This window comes from Uranotaenia lowii, chromosome 3 (genome assembly GCF_029784155.1).
Source record: "Uranotaenia lowii strain MFRU-FL chromosome 3, ASM2978415v1, whole genome shotgun sequence".
NCBI classification, from domain to species: domain Eukaryota; kingdom Metazoa; phylum Arthropoda; class Insecta; order Diptera; family Culicidae; genus Uranotaenia; species Uranotaenia lowii.
Genome location: NC_073693.1, coordinates 198,551,633 through 198,574,250, shown reverse-complemented (window position 1 = coordinate 198,574,250; position 22,618 = coordinate 198,551,633). Strand labels below are relative to the sequence as shown.

The window sequence follows — 22,618 nt, the reverse complement described above, 5'->3', positions numbered from 1 at the left end:
TAGACAAAATTCACTTATTGCAGTATTTTCCCATACGCTTTGGGATGGTAGGTAAGTCAGTCATTCAATGTGTCCATTTTCGCAAACAACACAATATTCCGCATCAAGTTTAAACAACCAAAAATTCGAGGGGAAGGAAAAACGAAAACAGAATGTGTCGTGGCGGTTGAGAATGGGAATAAATGGTAAGTGGTGAGGCAACTTAATGTTCCACGACTTATACTTGCAAGACATCAAACCGAAACCTAACTTTTCTTCTCTACCTGGTACCAGATTGTTTTTCCGACTTCATCAGAACGACAAACTAACAAACCGTGTATAGAGACTACTCAAAACTGTATTGCAAAATTTGTTGCACTCTTCTGCTGACTGGTTGACTGACTGGCCTGGCTGGTCGGTCGGATGGACGGCCAAAGTGCCGGGAAAACGAACGAAAAAAAAACACGGTCACGTTTCAAATTTCGATCAAACACTCGAGGTCGCCGACTCAGAAGAAGCGCGCGTCGCGAACTCTCAGAACGAACAACTTCGGAGCAAAGGGCGTCGTTCAGGTGTTCAGGTGGAAGGATTGCAAATAAGAGTCGAATAATCAGACAGTAGTCGAAATTCACTTTATCTTCGCGTCAAGCGCAATGATCTTTTCTTAACTCAAAATTTTATTTTCCTAATCATATTTTAATGAACGACTAAAATGATTCGAGAGAAACATTCTCGACTCAGAACTAAGACCCAAACCTCGAAATTTTTACCCAGGTTACGTATGCAAAATTTGGTGACAATCTTCAGCCCCGAGATTTTCCCGGCTCGGATAAGCGCGGAAAAATACCTGGTTAGCTTAGGGCTTAGGCTGGAATCATTCCGGATGTTCTGGTGCCAAATTTGATTATAATAATTAAAATTCGTTGGTTGTGAATCACAACTTGTGATCGGATTTTGCATCCTGTTCCCAGTTCATGGCCGTAGGAACGGGGGAGGTTTTAAAGGTTAAACCTCAAACACCCTCCCCCCCCCCCCCCCCAGGAGCGAGCCCCCAATGGTCAATCGAAATTTTTATCATTGGACTTTTAATTATAAATTCTTAATCAAATCTTGATGAACAGCTACAATTAGTCAAGAGAAACTATCTCGATTCAGAACTTGTTCCAAAACCTCGAAACCTCATCCCAAATCCACAATTTTACAACAGGTTTTCAAAAAAAAATCTCACTTGTTTACAGTAATTTAGTTCCGAATATAGAATGCCAAAAGTTAGATTCCAAAAACTCTAACCGACTCCAAAAAGCTAGACTAACCTTTCCAGATTGCCTGGATTTTGCACAGTTTTTTTCACTTTATTTACTTGCAAAATAAAACGAAAATTTAAATTGAGTCCTTGGAATTATGTATGGGAGAGTGGGGAATCATGGGTCACTTTTTTTCGTTGTTCCATAACTTCTTTATTATAGATGATAAAATGAAAATAAAAAATGGTATGGTTTTCTACATTTTCAAGGTATCACAAGGTATTTTTTTTTTAATTTTTTAATAAGTTATTTTCCCCAAATTCAGACTATTTAAAAAAAAAGCGATAATTTTTGGATTTTGAAAAATAGTGGGGAATCGTGGGCCACTAAATCCAAATTGACCAAATAACCTGCACAGTTTATGAGTTGACCCAAAACTGTGATTTCATAATTCATTTCGTTATTTTAAAGCAATTTCAGATGATGAAATAAAAAAGAGAGCTGTGTATGATCGAATAGATTCCAAAACCTGGCTCGCAAAAATTTTGGCAAAATTCCTTATAAAGATGGACAAAATATTTTTCATAACTCTTCGTTTGGCATAAGAAAACTTTACAGATAGGGAAAAGGTATCTTTAGTTCTGAATGTGTATAAAAACATAAAAACATAGCTGGTTAAAGATGTGTGGCCCACGATTCCCCACAAGCTATGATTTGCAAATTGGTTGCGTTTGTGTGACTTATTGATGTTTTATCAAAAATTCCTTTTCCACGTGAAAGATCAAGACAAAACTAAGATCATAAGCGTATGAGCTTATTTTTGTTATGAACTTTAGGTTTCCCATCGATGCAATTAGCGGGTGTATTTTTAATTATGCAAGTAAATTTTTCTAACTTTTTTTAGCTTGATAAATGAAAGAAACATATGATGCATATTTAAGACAACAACATAAAGAAATATATGCTCACGCAAAGCGACGACGATGACAGTTGGTTCGAGAATGGAATAATTCTAAAATTTTCCTGGATATTAGTCGGATTTTGGGGAAAATTTTGAATCAATATGCCCGAATTATGCAAGGTTTTAAAATAGTGCGGATTTGCCCAACCTGGATACTTGCGGAAAAATATCTTGTAAGTCCCCATTGTTCTTGATTTTCAGTATGGATAGAATGGACTCAGTATGGAGAAGTTTCTCAATGAACTGAGATAGAATCCTGGTTCGAATCTTGGTTTTGCATTTCAAACTAAAATAAGATGGATTTTTCATATTTGAAACTCATCATTTCGGAATATGAAAAGAAAATATTTAAAATCCAATCCGTTTTTTTTTAAATTTGGACTTGAAATTTTCACTCTCAATTTATACGCAGAACTTAAACATAAGAAATATTAATGAGTCCAGATTTGAAAAATCTGAAACAATTGCGTCATTCAAAATTTTTGTTCAAATTCACATGTTCAATGGACTGAGTCGATTTGGGGTCATTTTGGAATTTCTCAAACCCTGGGGTCTTAAAAGCTCCGTCTTGGTCCAAAACTCATCCATAATTTTTTGCAGAATTTTTAAGTAACGTTTACATGAGTAAATTTGAACTTTCAGGTTTGTATGGGAAAATTGAATATTTTGTACTAAAAAATCAACATCATTTTTGTTTCGTCTGTGGAACCGAGCCAGCTGATGATTTTTGTGCCAATTTATAAAATTCCTAAAGAAAACTTTCCGTTGAACAACTTTGTCGAAGACCATAACTTCGTATCATATTAGGATATAAAGTTATAAGCTGTTTTACAGGGGTATGTCTTTTCGCACTGATAAACAATAAATTCAATTGACATCCCTGCTGGGTGCCTAGCGAGGTATTGCGTGACTGCTTTCCATACAACACTTCGCGAGGCTCAAGCAGTGATGTCGATTGAATTTATTGTTAATCAATGCGAAAAGACATACCCCTGTTAAACAGCTAATAACTTTTTTTCCTAAATAGATACGAAGTTATTGTCTTCGACAAAGTTGTTCAGCGGAAAATTTCGTTGAGGAATTGAGCTGGAATATCTGCCATAGCGGTCAAAACTTTCATTGGATCCCAACATAACTATACATTGTCGGATAGATGGATTCTTCACGATTTCATACATCAATGAATCATTTAAATACAGACTTAAATGATTCATTGATGTATGAAATCGTGAAGAATTCATCTATCCGACAATGTATAGTTATGTTGGGATCCAATGAAAGTTTCGACCGCTATGGCAGATATTCCGGTAGAAAAAAATCTTACTTAAAAAAAACGACATCCAATTTTGGCTTTGTTAAGCTGTATTTCATTTCCCAATGAACCGATTTCCAAAACTAAAATTTTAATTTTTTGACGTTAACTTTATCATTATTTTCATAGAACATATTTGATCTGTCAAAATTACCAGTTCATCAGTATATTGGAATGATGATAAAGATGTTTGAAATGTGCGCTTCGGGTCATATTGACACGAACAGCTTTGGAGGGTAAATACTTTTTTTTTTAAATTCAAACAAAAATCTTAAATTTTATTCGAGTTTACAAGAGCAGAAAATAATACCTATTTGAAGCGTAAACTTGATTTGTTACTCTTATCTCTGAATATTTGATACTTTTATACAAATGCTTAAAATCGTTATGCTTGTGGTTAAAAAGAATACGCTTGCTTTGTTTAAATAAACACAAAAAATATTTCTTTTAAATGAAATCTTTCAAAATCCCTTATAAATTTGTTTTAAATTTTTGTTCTTGTTATATTCGTTTTAACATCTTTGTGCCATTTGCGACTTTCATTAACAATTTATTTGGTGGACAGTCATAAAAATACAAATACAAATAAACTCTGTTCGATGTTGACTTTTGGGCTCGAACTCAAAACAAAAGCTCAGGAGGAAACAGACTTTTAAACTGCGCTATATCACAAGTCTCCATATTTTTCAAAATTCCAATTCCATTCCAATTGGCAACTCCTAGGACTTTTTTCTTTATGATCTAAAATAAAATAGCTTCAACTTAAATAATTAAATATCACCTACACATTTTTTTCGCAATTCTTTGTGTATGCGTTGCTCAAGCCAAAATTTTATAGGAAAAATTGTCATAAAAATCTACCCCTCCCCGTGAGTCGGTTCTTCCTACGGCCCTGTCCTAGTTTATAATTCTTAATTTGTAATGTGGATCATCATTGGGACAAAATTCTAATACGAATCTTGGTTTTGCATTTCAAACTAAAACTAGATTCACCTTTCATGTTCGAAACTTATCATTTCGGAACATGAAAAAATAAATTTAAAATTACAAATCCATTTCAAGATTTCAATTTTAAATTTTTACCCTTAATTCTGATGCAGAATTGAAACTTGAAAAAGTTCCACAATGGTGATCCCAAATGAAAATATCAGAAATAATTTCATTATTCGGAATTTTCATTCAAATTCACGAGTTGAATAACGAATAAATAATTGAAGAAAGTATTCATATTGAATATCAAAAATTAAAAATTGAAATAAGAGATTTCTGGTTAAGGATTCTGATAAAAATAATTCCTTATTTCAGTTATAATTCAGTTATTCAGTTATTTTTTTGGAATGTTCATCTGGAATTAAGATTTAGAAAACGATTTCAATTCAGTAATCCATAATTTTATTTCAAGCTCAAAATAAGAATTCAGATTTGGAATTAAAATTTGAAATTCAGATTCAGATTTAACTCGAAGTTTAAATTTCTATTCATGATTAAAATATCAATTTGTAAATTTAATTAAGGTATCAAATTGCAAGACATCGTAGTTTCAAAATTTTGATTGTTTATTCATTGTTTATTTTATGTTTAATCAGAGTTAGTTTGAAACTCAAAACAATATCATAAAATAAGATAAAAATTCATTAAGGATTCAATTTTTTCACAAATTTTTGTTTGCGTCTCTTAACAAATTTGATTGGTTTAAAACTTTGCAATAATTCCATTTTTTTGTAAAAATCCAATTCAGATTTTCAACGCGTCTAGGAATAATTTTTTATAATTTAAAAACTATCTTTTGTCTTACATATTAAGTCCCACGTTTTTTTGTTTATGTCTATCATATGTTTATAGCTATCATTTTTGTGGAACATATGGTATGCATAAAATCAAGATTTAAAAGTATTTCTTCTCAAAATCAATCATTTCTAATATTATGCCCCAAGTTTGTCAAGTTTTTAAATAGCCCCTATTAGACCGCCTCGGATACATGCGGGAAGAATACTGAAATGCATAAAAAAAAAGAAAAGGGCTGCAAAAATAGACTTTTTGCTCCCAATGTTTCTGGATGCCTTTGGGCCACCAAGCATCCGTGTAAAATTTGAGATGATTTGACTGATACTTGAATAAGCGTTTTACGCGTTCCAATTTTGTACGAAAAATGGTATGGGAAAACAAAATAAATAATCCAGGAAATTCAAATAAGATTGAAATGAAGTTTGTCTTTAATTATCGGTTTTGCGTATTTATTCTTAAGTCAAGGCCGTGCGAACGGCGGGGCACGTTATGTCATTACAAATGTTATGCTGATATGAAATATTCTTCCAGAAACCAATTTCAGCCAAGATTTTAAGAAAATCCTTGTTCTTCTAAATGTTCAACATCACATTGAAAAAGGTTTTGATAAATTACACATGGCCACAAAGTTTTTCCGAGGTGCAATGAATTTGAAACGTAATTTTGACTAATTTGAGTACCCTGAATCTAAAAATGCAATTTTTTGCATTAATTGAATAAAGTATAATAAACCAAATCAGAATTAGCTTTTTCTTAGATGTAGGTTTGATAGTTATTCAGTTTTCAATGATCGATTGCACCCAAAACTGACACTTTTTATAGCTCCATATCACCAAAACTAAATGTGATAGGGTAAGTGTACCTAAGACAACGGCTTAAGGAAGCTTTTTTCATTAATTCAATAGAATTGCCTTGCATGTTGATTTGAAACTGATATTTATTCATTGAACTATATTTCGAATACTGTTTTATGAAACTATGTAGGAAATAGATCAATCCATTACGTACTTTTGAGTCAATTTATGATTTATTTTTCTCATTCAAGTTCCTCCATTGTCGTACCAAGTTCCTAATTCCGTCGTACAAGCTGGGTTGCCAGGTGCCCAGATTTGTCTGTAAAACCAAGACTTTTGACCCTTCGTCCAGATATTGGTCAGACACAGATTTTGCCCAGATTTTTGCTGAGAGTGCCCAGATTTTATAGACTTTCAAATTTGAGTGATGAATGTATATGCATCGTATATGTATATGCATCGGGTTTGTAATGCAATGCGATATATGCATCGGGTTTGATCCGTAAGTGCCAGATTAGACTGAAATCTCGCTTGTATTCATTGGTATTTGACCAATCGTTCATTAAACAAATCTTTTTTTAGATAAGACTGGCATGGTACGTGGTAGGGAACACTGTTATGTAGTTCTAAACTCGAAATCAACCCGAATACCACAGGATAACCTCCATCTCCTCCTCCCCTCATCCCACTCACACGCATAGTCAATTTTTTTGTTTAGTACCAAATTTGTGATCTTCCCTATGCACAGACACACACAGACTTTTTTTCAAAATTGTCCAGATTTTTACTCCTCAACACCTGGCATCCCTGCGTACAAGGAGACCGAAATTGTCTCAATTTATTCCACCCTCTTCAGAAATACATTTAAAATTTTGCGGTTGCGGTTCATGCAATTAGCATCAGCTTACATCGAACGGATCAACCGCGCAGGATAACAGCAGAAGTTCTCTCGAGTAACCAGTCGCAATAAGCTATGAAACTAGGATAGCTTTATTCTAAAAAGGTCTACCATTGCTTGGCTAATGCATCTGCAGGCAGCAAAGTATTATACCTTCTATTCAATTCTACCGAAATTGTCTCAAACTATTCCTCCCTCATGAGAGATAGTTTTGAAATTTTGCGGTTGCGGTTCATACAAATGCGATTATTTACTTTGCACGGATCAACCGCACAGGATAACTGCAAAGTTCGAATGAGATCTAAGTCGCAATAAAATGGACTTGCCAAGAAATCCCAAGGTAGCGTTTTTGTAGCTAGGTACCATTGCTTGGCTAAAGCAATTGCAGGCAGCACAATATTAGACCTTACAAATAGAATCCACCTTGCAAATGTATTTTGTACCAACACACTCTCCAACGGACTGGGCTGCCATGAACCAGGAATTGTCTGTACAATAAGATTTTATAACATTCAAACAGACATTTTTCACAAATTACATGGCTCAAATTTATAAAGTAATTGAATATATTTAAAGAACATCAACATTTTTAATAGTACTATATATTTTTCTACGCAATGAGACTGAATAGTAAGACATTTGAGGAGAGGCAGAATCACACTTGCGTTTTGTCAACATGTGTATTATTATGCATGTGGGAACCCTGGCGAAGGATATCGACACAAAGCACCGCCACGTTGATGCGCACTGAACCAAATCTGGAAATAAAATTTACTGGGTCATTTCATTAATTTTTAATGTTAATCGCTCAGATACAAAGTAATGATTTATCCAGTACAAGTTATTGGAAAATCCAATAAATTCTACAAGTGTATTATGTTGATGAAAAACATACTAAAATGTATAGGAAAATCTAATGAATACCATGTGCCTAATAATCCTAATCAAATATATTAGAAAATCCATTAATTTTCACATATTTATTTGTAAATAGTTTTTATATTTTGCCCGCAATATCAAAAACCGTACCGTACCGTAAATCGTCAAAATTAGTTGGTTCCGGATACGTTCATAATCATGATTCGTACCGTGTCTTTGCTTGTTTAGAATGACAACAACAAACGATTTTAGAAAGATATGTACGTTAATGATCATAGAACGAATATAAAAATTCGTGCATCTGGGTAAAGTGTGTCTTATTTGCTGCTGGTGTCATATATAGAGAAAAAAAAACACGAGGCATCTGAGCCTACGGTTCCGGAAAATCCTTTAATTTGACCAGAAAAATCATAAAAAGCCAAAGAAGCACTGAAGAATAAGTGCACCGGGGAACACGGCAACGCAAGCAATGAAGGTAAGTGAAGCAGCTTTCTAGTTTGGCGGAAATTTTCATTTTTTCAACCCTCAGTACTGTAGGGCAGTACAGATGCAAGGACAAACTTCACCCCCAACGTAGCGGTTCCGCCAAATAAGGTAAAACTGGGCCGCGTAGATGCGGCAGTGGAAGCATCTATAATCGTCGGGGAAATTAAATTGTGAGAAACAACTCAATTGCGGTACTGGAGATGGCATCGGCAGCGAACTTTCGAATTTGGCGGTGGTGGCAGCGAAAAAAAACTGTTATTCCGATAGACTCGAATTTCCATAATTGTGCGAAAGGGACCGGTTCTAAGGCCCTGTTGGCTCATCCGCAGATTCCATCTGTTGGCTGTAGAAGTTGTAAGTTTTGTAATAACCAATAAGTTTTGAAAATATCAATACTATTTATGGTTTTTTTTTTCAAGGTTAAATCTGATGTCTTTGGATCAGCGGAATCGGTCGAAAAAAGGTTTCCGTCCTCTAGAGAACTGAATCTTCAGGCATTGATTTGTGATATTGTGAAGAGTATTCTTCTTTTCCTTCAACATCGAACCTAAAGTAGATTAGACCCGAAGCACCGAAATTGGCCGTCATATTTTGGTAATACCACCTTGCCGGACAAATATCGGAGCGCTTTGAAACAAAGTAAACACTGGGTCGCGTAGAGGCGGCAGAAATAATAACATCACCGTACATGGTCATCATTTCACTTTGTGTGAATGACGGGAATAAATGTTGTTCCTCCGATAGATTCAAATCCACCGAATTGCGTGAAAGGGACCGGTTCCATGGCACTGTCGATTCAACCGGAAAAATCATCTGTTGGCTGTAGAAATTGTAAGATTTTAAAAACCAATTATAGTTACATACTCATTTTTTTTTGTATTTCAAGGTTGCTCCTGGTCTGTCAATAAGCAGAATGGTTCGAACAAAAGTTTCCCCCTTTCGAGAGACCTGAGTCCCCGGGTTCGATTTCAATGGTACCGAAAATGTCCTCGGAATGTCATGGTGATGGAATTTGTAAGTTTAAAATTTCATACTATTTGTGATCAATTTGTTTTAAAAGGTTAGCATTACCGAAAGCTCCTCTATCGAGTCTCAAAAATTGAGGTATCGGAACTCAGATTGATGAATATGGATTTTTATTATGAATTCAAATTTGAAACCGCCAGTTCCGCTATAAGATTAATTGTTGATAAATAATTTCAGTTCCTATTAGATAACTGAAAACTGTTCTATTTTCTAATCAAAATATTATTATCAGAATTTCATCATGTAATTAATAATTCTAAATTTTATTGATTCCACTTTTATTCATGTAGGTACGCTTTCTGTGTTCTTTGAGCAGATCTGAAGTTTCGATAAACAACGGTAGCTGCACCCTGCATCGAATACGCGATAGGCCTCCCGGATTCACTGCATCTGACGGTACAATTGTGTATTTTTTTTTCTTATTTTGCTAAGATCTAATTTAGATTTTTCTTTTTAGGTAAATCGGAAAAAAATGCTCCACCATAAATGACTTCGGTATCGAATTTTGAATACGGCGAATGCGCCAACTGTAAACAAATCCAGATAATCACATAAATGCGTTAAACTCTTCATTTTACATCCGAAAATATTATCTCCTTTTAATTTTTCTTATTTTAGTGAAATTAAATTTAATTTTTTAAATAAGGCGAATAGCTTTTTTTATGAGTGTGTAATCCCACAGTTCATTCGCCCCTTTCCCCTCAAAATTTCGTCGCGAACAAAAGGGCCAATAGTTATTTCGAGATGGAAAAGGGCATTGAAGTTTTTGAAATTTGTTTTCCCAGGACGAGGAGAAGCACAAATCAGCATTTATAAGATCGTTGAATGTGCTAATGTGTTAATGTGATCATTTGGACCCGCTTTAAAGCCGAAATTTGCTTGAATATTGCTTCTTTAATGAGTGATCCAAAGGGCGAACAGTCATTCTGAAATGCAACAGGGCGCTACAATTTGGCGAATGAACAAAATGAGAGCACCAGTCTGTGGTAAAAGGGCCCACAGTTATATTTATTTATTTTTTGAAGTAATTAGTACGGAAAAGCTATATTGATCGATCGGGTGATAAAATTAAATCAATTGGGAAGCGTTTTAGCGACTTATTAAGGAAAATGATTGTATGCAGCTAAATAGGAAATTGATTTTATTTTCTGAAACTTGGAATGCGTTTTTCTCAAAACAAAGGTCTTGGCGCTTTCGCCGTTTTCAAAATTCGATACCGACTTGTCTGGGTCAGCGCTTTCCAAACATTCTTTGATGGTTTTGATCATAGCTATTGAAACAACCATGCGCCAGGTGATTGGAGAACCCATTGTCCAGGTGAAGATAGAGCACCATATTCGCAGGATCATAACTTCACCTAAAATCCGTTCTTTTGAGAAGATTGGATTGGATTCAAAAAGATTAACATACAAATCAGGTGGACACTATAAAATAAGAAAAATATTGTCGACTTGTAGATTCGATAGAAGTGATTAATAAAATTGTATATGTTTTAAACGCAGATCTTTCATTTTTCCTAACAAATCAATTTAAATTCGAAAAAGGAATTAATTGCATTCATTTCATTGTCTAGAATAATCATTTTTATCGAATTAAGATTGAATAACTTTCATTGGAAATTCCTATAAAATTTATCGGAACGCTAAACTATATGCGTAAAATTTTGCGCTTACTAATAAAAAGTATTGGATTTTCTAGTAGTGCAAAAACACTAAAATTTCTAATACTGTTTATAGCCCGATTTTGCTCAGTGCGTGTAATGTGCATTAGACTGGTTCAGCTCATCTATTCAAGTTTTTTTGCGAGCGATAAAAGTTTTTGCAAAAATGTTTTTTTTCCGGAATTGACGCTTCGTTATTTTAACATTTTGTTGTTTGGGTTCAAATTTTTGGAAAATGACGTAGAGTAATCTAACTGAAATTAAACTTTTCGACTTTTTTCATTCAAATTGTAATATAAGCGGGTTTGATTTTGTTGAATTTTGAACGATTATATGTACAAAAAATCATATCTACCGATTTTTCATCTAAAATTGTATTGAGATCCAAACCAGAGACTCATAAACTCTTATTTCAAAGTTTAAATGATCCATTCATCCAAATTCTCTTGTCATTTTGACCTTCAACGGGAATTTTTTGCATCGTTTTTCCATGCATCGTAGATTCAATAAAAATTGAGGTTTTTGGTCCAGGAATTGAAATTTTTTCCTCGAGTTGATCCCCATTAAGAGAATTTCTGAAAACTGGAGAAAAGTTTAAGTTTTAGTTTTCAAGGATCTCTCAGTGACCATTCTGTAGAACAAAGGTTTGGTCGTATGTGCGATATTGCAGTTTGAATGCAAGAAGCTTAAAAAGTCTAATTTTCAAATAATTGATGTATCTCATGTTTCAAACACTTGAGAAAGGTTTAGTATCATCAGATAATAGAACCAAAAAAATCAAATCTTAAAACATGAAATAATTTTGAAGAAACAATTTTATTGGAGTTGAACGTTAGAAATGTGAAAGTTGGAGATATTGTTGCGTGCACTCAAACGTCTATTTAATTCTGCACGATACTGTTAGTAAATAATTTGTAAAACACCAACCACTAAGCTAAAAAATCCATCCATTCTTTGTTCATTTGAAACCATGCATTATAAGCAATGCTGAATACATTCAAGTAATTTAACAATATAAATAGACTTTTTGCACTTAACTCCCAGCGCATCAAGTTCCAAGTTTCAAAATAAACAAAACTACTGTATTGTGTTGTGATTACTTGGAAATCCATTATGTTCATTCTCTATGAGTCCGACTGTGTTCGGCAAAAAATAGTAAAAATGAACCGGTCTAGTTCCAATTCTTGCAAAACAGTTTCCTATTCCTGTCGCAAAATTACGACAAATTATGGGGCCCGAGCTATTCGATTTCATTCGAATATTGACAAATTGATATAGTTCAGCTTAGTTTGATACCATTTTTCTAATTTTATTTCAACACTTTTCTGTCGAATTTTATGATTTTGATCGTTATATGCATTGATAGGAAGCGATAAAACAAAGAAACACGCTGGGGGGATCACTAAGTTCGTTTTACAATATGGCGGAGTGCGTCAATAATTCAATTCACTTCGCGATTTCAATATCAAATAAATTAAGAAATAGTTTCAAAAGTGACAAATTTGTGATAGAAAATAAATTCACAAGCTTAAGTTTATCATGTGAAGTAGCCAATTAAAGTGGAAAGTGATTTTTTGGCTCTAAAACATGCATTCTTGAATTGCGACGAATCAGAGGGATACGACGGAGTTCAGGACGCTAAAATCTATCAAATCAATAATGAAAACATAAACATCAAAATGTTTCTCCCTTGATTTATCAATTCTATTCTATAAAAAAAAATCCTTCTTAAATGATAAAAAACTTATCTTTAAATCTCAATTTTTTGTTTTAATTTTCAAATCAATTTACCAAGTTTTTAAGTATTTTATTGAATTTAAAGTCAAACAATTTCAATAAAAAATTTTGATAAGTTCGTCTGTATTTTTCAATTCTGAATTTCAGGTGTTCTTTAAACAATGTGTGCTTCAATCCTTTAGTTGAAAATGAAGATAAAATTGTAAATTAAGATGAATAATAGAAAATATGGTCAAACTTTTACCTGATCTGACATTTATTTAAGAATTAATTTTGTTTTTCTAAATCTGTGTTTTGGGAATATTAATCTCAAATTTCAAAACTGGACTGCTTTGAAATTATTTTGAAGAAAATTTCTAGTTCAGAACAAGAAACATGATTTTGAAAAATTTATAAATGACTTACCGAAAATGTCATTGATTTGAATCTTCCATTGTGATTTGTTTTGAAGGTTTAAATACATTTCATCAGTAAAATTTATTATTTTTGAGTTAGTATGATAATTATGGGTAAGAAGGAGATGCAAGAAATCCATTTCCTTCTTTATTGTGTATTCTTGCTGATGTTATTATTTTTAGCTAATTTTGATTTTCGATGAGAAGAAGTTGAGAATTTCATGAAAAAAAAGTTATAAATATTTCACAGTGAAAAATCTGTATCAATTGAAGATTATTAAAAAATGGCAAGCTTTATTTATTTAAAATATTTGATGAAATATTTTTGCCAAGTTTATTTAAATCAATAAACTTATTGACTTTGCAAAGCAATTAATTGTGATCTTTATTTTCATCCTACAATAAATCAGCTTTCAAATGAGCAGAAAAGAAAGCTAAAATTTAAAAAATATTCATTTTGAAAATATTGCCTAACATCGAATAACATCGACCCCGCGTTACCATATGCTGTCAGGCTCACCCGCACTATTGATTGGAGTGACAGTTGATTGCTGACTAAGCATTTTATCCCAATCGGGTATGATATCAAAGATGTAAGATATAACCTTCTTAGGGCTGATATGCAACCATATGTCTTGTGCGCTTATTAACTTTGCCCCAAGTACACGCTCTCTCCTATTTAGGAGGGCGCAGCAGTTGCATAGAAGATGCTCTGCAGTTTCTTTTTCGTTCCCTAGGATACCGCCGTGGCCTGGTACTCAGAATAAAGATACTCTGTTCCTTATGGCCAGGTTTCTTAGTGCAACTATACACTCCCAAACTAGTTTGGAGTAACATGTGAACGTACTTAGTGCTCGGAGAGCAGCCTGGATGTCAGAGAACATGCAGATACTTGTGTACCTGTATCCCCTTTTCAAACAGGCTAAAGTGCATTCTAGAATTGCTTGAATTTCAGCTTGGAATACTGTTGGCCAGTTTCCCATAGGAATTGAGATCCTGAGTCTGGGTCCGAACACCCCTGCCCCAGTTCTATTATCCATTTTTGATCCATCAGTGAAGAATAGGATCGATCTTTTTTTTTTTTAGGTGGTAACCACAGGTGGTAAATCCCGGTTTACGGATTGTATTCCAAGGCACGGCGAGCCACCGCGTCCCCCCAGTTTGCTACTCTGGGTCCATGGGTACAATGGGAAGACTCATGATATACTCCGTATATACCTGGGGCCGCAGACCTGGTTCCCACCTCGAACTGTTTAGTACACTATGCTTCAATAGTGGGAGGTCTATTCGCGCTAATGCGCTCAAAGGCAATACTCATTAACGAGACCACTTTCAGCAAAACCTCTCATCCTTACGACTCGACGCCTGAACTCTCCTCTAACGACTTGAGAACCGACATCTCCTCGCAATGACTCGCGATTCCCACACAAACTTCTCCTCTTCGCGACTTGAGGCCTGATCTCTCCTCTAACGACTTGAGATCCGACCCCTCCTCGCATCGACTCGAGGTTTACCTCTCCTCTGCACGATTCAAGGCCCGATCTCTCCTCTAACGACTTGAAATCTGACCTCTCCTCGTAATGACTCGAGGTGACCACTTGTACCCCTCCTCTTGTTGGTAAGGGGCCTGATCCCTCCTCTTACGACTCGGGACCCGACCTCTTATCATAAAGACTCGGGGTTGACCACACAAACCTCTCCGCCTGAAGGTTTGAGGCCTGACCTCTCCTCTAACGACTCGAAGCCCGACCTCTTATCTTCAGGGTTCGAAGTTTGCCACCTTGCCCGTCGTGTGCCAGATCGAGAGCAGCTTATCCTAGACTCGCGCCTGTCACGGCACACGCGCGGGACTTAACGCAACGACTCGGTTGATTCCCGACGAAGACGTCATCCTACACCGACTCGAATTGTTCGCCCGGCGTCGAGAGCCACTCTACCCGTGGGTATTCCCCGAACATGGAATAACCCTTTCCCAACGATTTCCACTGCGAAGGAGGTCATGTCTTATCCCCGCAGCTTCTGTCGTTGAGAACCGCTCCACTCGGATACTCCCCGAAGGTGGAGCATCCTACTCACGAACGCGGCGCACCCACGGCATCCGCTACGCAGAAGGTATTGTCTTATCTTTGTAACTTCAAACCGTGGGGTCGGACGCACTCTACTCGACAGCCCCCCGTCGATGGGGTCAGTCTACTCCGACCGTTGTCCGGTCTTCTTTATCCCCCTTGGTTGGCAACCCAAGGATTTTTTGGCCCGCGGATTTTCCTGCCCGTTGTGTGCCAAATCGAGAGCAGCTTATCCTAGACTCGCGCCTTTCACGGCACACATTCGGGACTTGGAACGCTACGACTCGGATGTTTCCCGACGGTGACGACATCCTACACCGACTCGAGAGGCTCGCCCGGCGTCGAGAGCCTCTCTACCCGTGGGTATCCCCCGACAGTGGTTAACCCTCTTCCCTCGAGATCCGCTACGAGGAAGGTAAAGTCTTATCCCCGCAGTTTCCCTCTTAGGAAGCGGAACTACTCGGATACCCCCCGACGTTGGGGTATCCTACACACGTTCGCGGCGCACCTCTGACCTCCGCTACGCAGAAGATGTTGCCTTATCTTTGTAGCTTCGATCAAGGGATCGGACGCACACTACTCAGATGCTCCCCGCCGATGGAGTCATCCTACACCGTTCGCGGACTGCCGTTGGTTCCAGCTCCTCTGCAGGGCAGTCATGATCCGGGTGAACCCATCGCTGACCGCATGCCAAGTGTTGGAATCCGCACACATCCTCTGTACAACGTTATCTGCTGTCGTGTCAGGCCCACAGGCGGCAAATATGGAAGTACGTACCGCCGCAAACCTCGGACAGACAAACACCACATGTTCGGGTGTCTCCTCTTCATCACCACTAGGATAGGATAGGATCGATCTGGGAGGAACCGAAGGTCCACCTGACTCCCACACGTCCCTATCATTGATAGTTACATTGTATGGCATGTCTAGGTTGAAAATGGGCTCCATCTAGTCATCATTTTACACAAAAAGTGAGTTTAATTTATCAATTTATTAATTATTAATTTCTTTAGGATTTTGAGGTGTCCTGTAAGATCTCCTTCATAGAGAGTTTTGTGTTTGGAGAGCAAGGACTATAAAAATCGTTCACTCCTCGAAACGCACACGAAAATGCTTCGCAGCCGGCTCGCTATTCGTTTGTGTTCAATACAATCACGAACAGCAACAAAAACGATTCTACGACGGCGGTTTCTATGCTGCTCGTATTAAAAAACATTCATGAGCGAGTCTGAGAAACGGGATTACGAGAGACTCGAATTTGCTTCATGAGAATTTTGATACCGAGCTTGCTGTCTGTTTAGGGAAAGAAGTACGCCAGTTCAGAAGAAAAAAGTTGGAAAAAAAAGAAAAAGGAATCTTTCGGCTCGTCCTTCTCAGAGACAAAACGTCCGGGCACCGATCGTTTTGGCTTGGCCTACACAAGTGCACACTGTTGCTGTTGATGTTATTGATGATCCTTCAAGCTCGTAGCTTCAAAAAGTGACGCACATTCTTTCATAGGAAGCAATAATAACAGCACTAGCTAGAAGCAAAACAATTCTTTTGGCTCGGCATATTTGCCTGAAAACAATAATAACATCACTAAAATGGATTGGATGTGCCGGCCGTATGCACACTGTTCTTCTTATTTTCCATTCCTTTTGGGCAACGCGTGTTTACAGCCAACACGGCTTGGCGTCATCTTTGTTGCTGTTAGTGTTTGTTCAAGCTCAAGCTTTGCAAAGGGACGAACATTTTTCCACGGGAAGAATAATACCATTACTAACACGGCTCATCAGTGGGTTGGTAATAAGTTTCATGAATCGGCTCGCTGCTACGCAATCGTCGGGTTGATGCTAGATTTTGTGTGCGGAGAAGGAAGCAAGGCAAAAAGGAATCAGGAGCCTTGGTCGTGTTTTCGTTTTGGTCGGGCTTGATTCGTGAGAACAGGAGATTCTCGCTCACACCTCATTCGCGTTCCAGGACATTTTTATGAGCAAAAATCGGAGCGATGCAGGCTCCGTCGCTCGTTTGAATGAGTTTTTCAATCCTTGTTGGAGAGTCTCAAGGCACTACGTTCCGCCTCTAACTCAATGAATTGATGTAGAAGCAGAATATTTAGTAGTGCATTTAGAGCCTCATTCGGTGTACTTCGCTTTGCGCCAGTTATAGCTGATGATATATTATGATAAAAATATGTATTCCAACATTTCAATCGTTAGAGTATAATATAATCTTAAAAATGTTATAGTTTCAAAGCTATAGTATACGTTAATTCTTTTAAGAAAAAGTTTTCCAAAAAGGATTATGAGTTCAATTGATTCCTAAAGCCCAAAAAGATTTATTTTTCTTATGAATGGATCTTGATCATTGCTTAGCTCGAAATAATTAATATTTATCCAATAATTACCTGATAAACAGGACTCAAAATAGAGCTGATATCTAAAAATAACCGTTTGTCTGACAGTTATAAACTGTGAAATGAGAACTAATATGACCTAAAATAATCAAAGAATTTATTATCTTAATATTTTGCTTTTTTTTTTTTTTAAATATGTCTTTATTTGTATCAAATCATGATTACACTTATATTACATTATTGCATTAAACTAGGTGTTCAGCTCAATAATGAACTGTTCATAGCCCTATAAGTAACTAGATTATAAAAATTTATTTATAAGATTTTAATTTGCTGAGCGCAATCAAGTTTTTAATGTAGGAGAACATCCTGTAATAGCAAAAATATTTTATACTTAAAACTAAACACTATCTTAAAATAAAACTAAACATAAAGAGAACGAATCTCTGCGATGGAAGACTGCATCGATTTGCCTCTGAAGTTGGAGATGATTTTGTTGGCCATCTCTTCGATAGATTCAATGCCTGCAATCCGATGAAGATCTTCGGTGCTGTGCCAAGGTGGAAGCCGCAAAATCATTTTCAGAACTTTGTTCTGAATCCTCTGGATGACTTTCTTCCTCGTCGCGCAGCAGCTAGACCAAATCGGAACTGCATACATGATCGCTGGTCGGAAAACTTGTTTGTAGATGAGCATCTTATTTCGCAGACACAACCGGGATTTCCTGTTGATGAGAGAATAAAGAGATTTAGTGTATTTATTACATTTAGATTGAATATCTTCAATGTGATTTTTAAAAGTAAGATTCCGATCAAGTGTAAGTCCCAAGTACTTCACGTGATCAGACCATTCTAATGAAACCCCATTAAAAGTTATGGAATGATTTTCATTAGGTTTTAAAAAATTTGCTCTTGGCTTATGGGGAAATAAAATAAGTTGAGTTTTGGAAGCGTTAGGAGAAATTTTCCACATTTTCAAGTAATTCAAAAAGGAATTTAAATTTTGTTGCAATCTACTGCGTACCACCCGTAAATTTCGACCTTTTGCTGAAAGCAAAGTATCATCAGCAAATAATCTTCTACCTTTTCCTTCTGGTACATCAGGAAGATCAGAAGTAAAAATATTGTATAAAATTGGCCCAAGTATACTGCCTTGAGGGACACCAGCTCTAATGGGTGTCCTTTCAGAGCATGAATTTTGATAGCTTACTTGTAAGGTTCGGCTAGTCAAATAATTTTGAATAATTTTGGTGAGATATACAGGAAAATCAAATCGAGCTAATTTAGCTACTAAACCTTTGTGCCAAACACTGTCAAAAGCTTTTTCAATATCAAGAAGAGCAACACCAGTTGAATAACCCTCAGATTTGCTAGCGTTAATCATATTAGTTACACTCAAAAGTTGATGTGTAGTAGAATGTCCATGACGAAAACCAAATTGTTCATCAGGGAAAATGGAATTCTGATTAATGTGAATCATCATTCTATTCAAAATAACTCTCTCAAATAGTTTACTTAAAGATGGAAGCAAACTAATTGGTCGATAACTTGAAGGCTCTGAAGCACTTTTTCCAGGTTTCAAAATTGGAGTTACTTTGGCATTTTTCCATTTATTGGGAAAATAGGCCAAGTGAAAACATTTGTTGAAAATTTTAACTAAAAAATTTAAAGTGCTTTCAGGCAACTTTTTAAGAAGAATATAGAAAATCCCATCTTCCCCCGGAGCTTTCATATTTTTAAATTTTTTGAAAATCAATTTAAGTTCATCAATATTTGTCTCAAAAGAACTTTCAAACACATTTTGCTTAGAAAGAATATCATCAAATTCTAGGGAAATTTGAGCATCAATTGGACTTACAACGTTTAAATTAAAATCATGAGCAGACTCAAATTGTTGGGCTAATTTTTGAGCCTTTTCTGAATTAGTTAAAAGAAGTTTATCCCCATCTTTCAAAGTAGGAATTGGCTTCTGGGGCTTTTTCAAAATTTTAGTTAATTTCCAAAATGGCTTTGAGTAGGGTTTTATGTCCTCTACTGCTTTAGCAAAATTTTCATTACGAATGAAATTTAAACGACGTTTGATCTCTTTTTGAAGGTCGCAATAAATTAATTTCAAATAAGGATCTCTAGTACGTTGATATTGGCGTCGACGAATGTTTTTCAGTCGTATCAAAAACTGAAGATCATCATCAATTAAAGGTTGATTGAATTTATGTTTAACTTTAGGTATTGAAGCGGCTTTAGCATTGACTATTGCAGTTGTCAAATTTTCTACAGCCAAATCAATATCTTCTTTTGAATTCAGTGGAACGTTTACATTCAAATTACGTTCAATAAAATTCATATATCGCTCCCAGTTAGCCTTTTGAAAGTTAAAAGTTGATTTTGAAGGGTTTTCAATGGGACTTTGGGATAAAGAAAATGTTACTGGAAGGTGGTCTGAATCGAGGTCCGCATGAGTAACTAATTGACTACAATGCTCGCCTAAATCCGTTAGAACCAAATCAATTGTGGAGGGATTTCTAATTGAAGAAAAACAAGTATGCCCATTAGGATATTCAACAGTATAATAACCTGCAGAGCAGTCATTAAACAAAATATTCCCATTTGAATTTGATGAAATATTATTCCAAGATCGGTGTTTTGCATTAAAGTCACCAATAATAAAAAATTTAGATTTATTTCTGGTGAGTTTTTGTAAATCTCCCTTCAAAAAATTTTTCTGTTCTCCGCTACATTGAAAAGGCAAATATGCGGCAACAATTATAATTTTCCCCATAGAAGTTTCTAATTCAATTCCAATTGTTTCTAAGACTTTTGTATTGAAAGAAGGAAGAAGTCTAAATTTGAGACGACTATTGATGACAATAGCTACACCCCCACCTTGTCGATCAAGTCGATCATTTCGTAAAATTTTAAAGAAAGCATTGCTTTTCAAGTTATTGTCTGGCTTTAAAAAAGTTTCAGTGATGGCAGCAATATGTATGTTTTGAGTTTTCAAAAATAAAAAGAACTCGTCTTGGTTAGCCAGCAAAGATCTAGCGTTCCAATTCATAATATTTAAACATCTATTTGGATCCATGAGGGAATCGTAAAGTCATAATAATTTTGTTAGCATAATTAAAAGAAGTTTGGAAAGCTTCAAACATTGAATTTGCTTTCAACATAAGTTGCATCATTTCCATTAAATTTTGATGCAAAAATTTTAATTTTTCCTCAGTAATCTCACCCAAATCAACAAAATTGTTAGAATCAGAAGAGGAAGGAGAAGAAAAAGTATTTGAATTTCGGGGATTTTCCCAAGCCTTCGCATGAACGTTGAGACTTGGTTTTTTCCCATTTTTATTAGTTAAACCTGAAGAGGGAAACCCATTTTCAACCACCTCTGAGAACGATAAACAACGAGTCTGGGGCGCAGAATCAGCCCAGGTAACATTAAAATCACTTCGGGTATTACCCAGCCGTGATTCCAATGTAGACCGAGGCTGAATGCGAACAGGCAGGTTGTTTGCCGGCCCGACGTGTGAAGACGAAAAAGAGGAAGGAGGAGAAGAAACTTTTCTGGAAACTTTGGGATTTTTCCTAGAAGCAATAATTTTTGCCCTGATGGGACAGTCTAGCGAATTCGAGGAATGATTACCTGCGCAATTTGCACACTTAAAAAATTCTGTTTTTGGCTTATCACCACCAAAAAGGCATTTAGATTTTTCATGATCGAATGAGCCGCAAAACATGCATCTGGCATTCATTCTACAATTTTTAGTGCCATGACAAAAAGCTTGACAACGACGACATTGCGTAATAGTTTGAAGAAAATTGGTAGAAGATTTACGAAAAGATTCGAATTTGACTCGACAATGAAACATAAGACGAGCCTTTTCAAGAATTTGCAAATTATTAACCTGATCCTTTTTAAAATGGATCAAATAAAGTTCAGGAGCAAAACCAACACCACTGATATTATTCGTGTTGGTTCTTTTCCTCATTTGAATTACTTGAATTGGAGAAAAACCTAACAAAGAATTTAATTCAGCTGTGATCTCATCCGGTGTCTGATCGCCAGTGAGACCACGAAGTACAACTTTAAATGGACGATCACTTCTAGTGTCGTACGTAAAAAATTGGTGTTTTTTATTATTCAAATAATTTAAAACCTTTTGAAAATCATTAAAAGATTCCGCCAATATACGAGCAGTTCCCCTTCGACCGATCTGAAAAGAAATCTTCACATCCTTGACGGAAGTGACGATTTCTTTCCGAAAGGCATTGAAGTCAGGAATCGTGACCGTTATTGGTGGAATCTTTTCGTTTTTAAGAGTATAAGAAGAAGAAGAAGGTTTCTTAGTACTCTTATCAGAATTAAATATGAATATTTCCTCATCACCGATGTTATGAAGGACATCGAATGAATTGGAAATTTCAACTTTTTTGGCAGATGGCCCTGGATTAGGTTCAGCAATCCGTTTTCTTCCGGCCCTTGAGCCGGCCGAAGACTTCCCCATGCTGGAAAGAAAAGAGAAAATATGAATAAAAGAAAATGAAAATAATTTTAGCACTGAAAAGTGCTGATTGAAATACAGGTAAGGAAAAAATAAATAATGTAAAATGTTCCTGCAGGTACACAGCAACGATACGATGCTCCGGCGTACGTGTTGACGGCTCAACGGTACAGATGGAAGTGATTAATATTTTGCTTGATTATGTCGAGAGTTAGGGCTCCTCGAATAAAGGATCAAGTCTCCTTTAACATTCAAAATATCACAATTATTTTTGTCCCACGAAATGCTTCTAGTTCACCTACGAGTTTATGCATCGTTCTAATTTTTGTACCATATAAACTTTATTACACGCTGTCAGAAAATGCAAAAGACACACGTTCCTTTTTTAAAACTCAAAATTAAGTATGACCGAGGTTCAAAACGTTCGATTCTATGAACTTAAAGTTAATTACCCTTTTTCCTCCTTGAGATAATACAAAACGGAGTTCGAACTGCGATCTCAAAACTAATCCCATTCGTGCCATTTTTGCCGAACCGCATTTCGGGTAGCTACGAATAAA

General features: G+C 36.0%; 2 protein-coding genes across 6 annotated transcripts in view; one reads left to right on the top strand and one right to left on the bottom strand.

The window, feature by feature from the left end:
• The window catches only part of LOC129758694 (protein bride of sevenless), a 77,669-nt gene that overhangs the window by 32,062 nt on the left and 22,989 nt on the right, over positions 1 to 22,618 (bottom strand). Inside the window, exon 1 of one of the 5 annotated variants that reach the window (XM_055756287.1) lies at positions 264 to 399. The exons of the other annotated variants lie outside the window; for them this stretch is intronic. The gene's annotated coding sequence lies outside the window, so the exon portion shown is untranslated. Of the gene's footprint in view, positions 1 to 263; positions 400 to 22,618 lie in introns of those variants that run through there. 5 annotated transcript variants of the gene reach the window in all.
• On the top strand, positions 8,613 to 10,009 carry LOC129758704 (uncharacterized). The gene is made up of 4 exons (XM_055756296.1): positions 8,613 to 9,169; positions 9,225 to 9,352; positions 9,655 to 9,760; positions 9,822 to 10,009. The coding sequence occupies exons 1-4, from the start codon at positions 9,052 to 9,054 to the stop codon at positions 9,848 to 9,850; spliced, it is 381 nt and encodes a 126-aa protein (XP_055612271.1). The 5' UTR covers positions 8,613 to 9,051; the 3' UTR covers positions 9,851 to 10,009.

Bases quoted from the DNA above. Each gene is read 5' to 3' on its own strand.
- LOC129758704 (XM_055756296.1), top strand. From the start codon at position 9,052: ATGACGGGAATAAATGTTGTTCCTCCGATAGATTCAAATCCACCGAAT. The intron at 9,353-9,654 runs GTAAGTTTAAAA...TTATTCATGTAG, and splicing joins ATGTCATGGTGATGGAATTT to GTACGCTTTCTGTGTTCTTT. The intron at 9,761-9,821 runs GTACAATTGTGT...TTTTCTTTTTAG, and splicing joins CGGATTCACTGCATCTGACG to GTAAATCGGAAAAAAATGCT.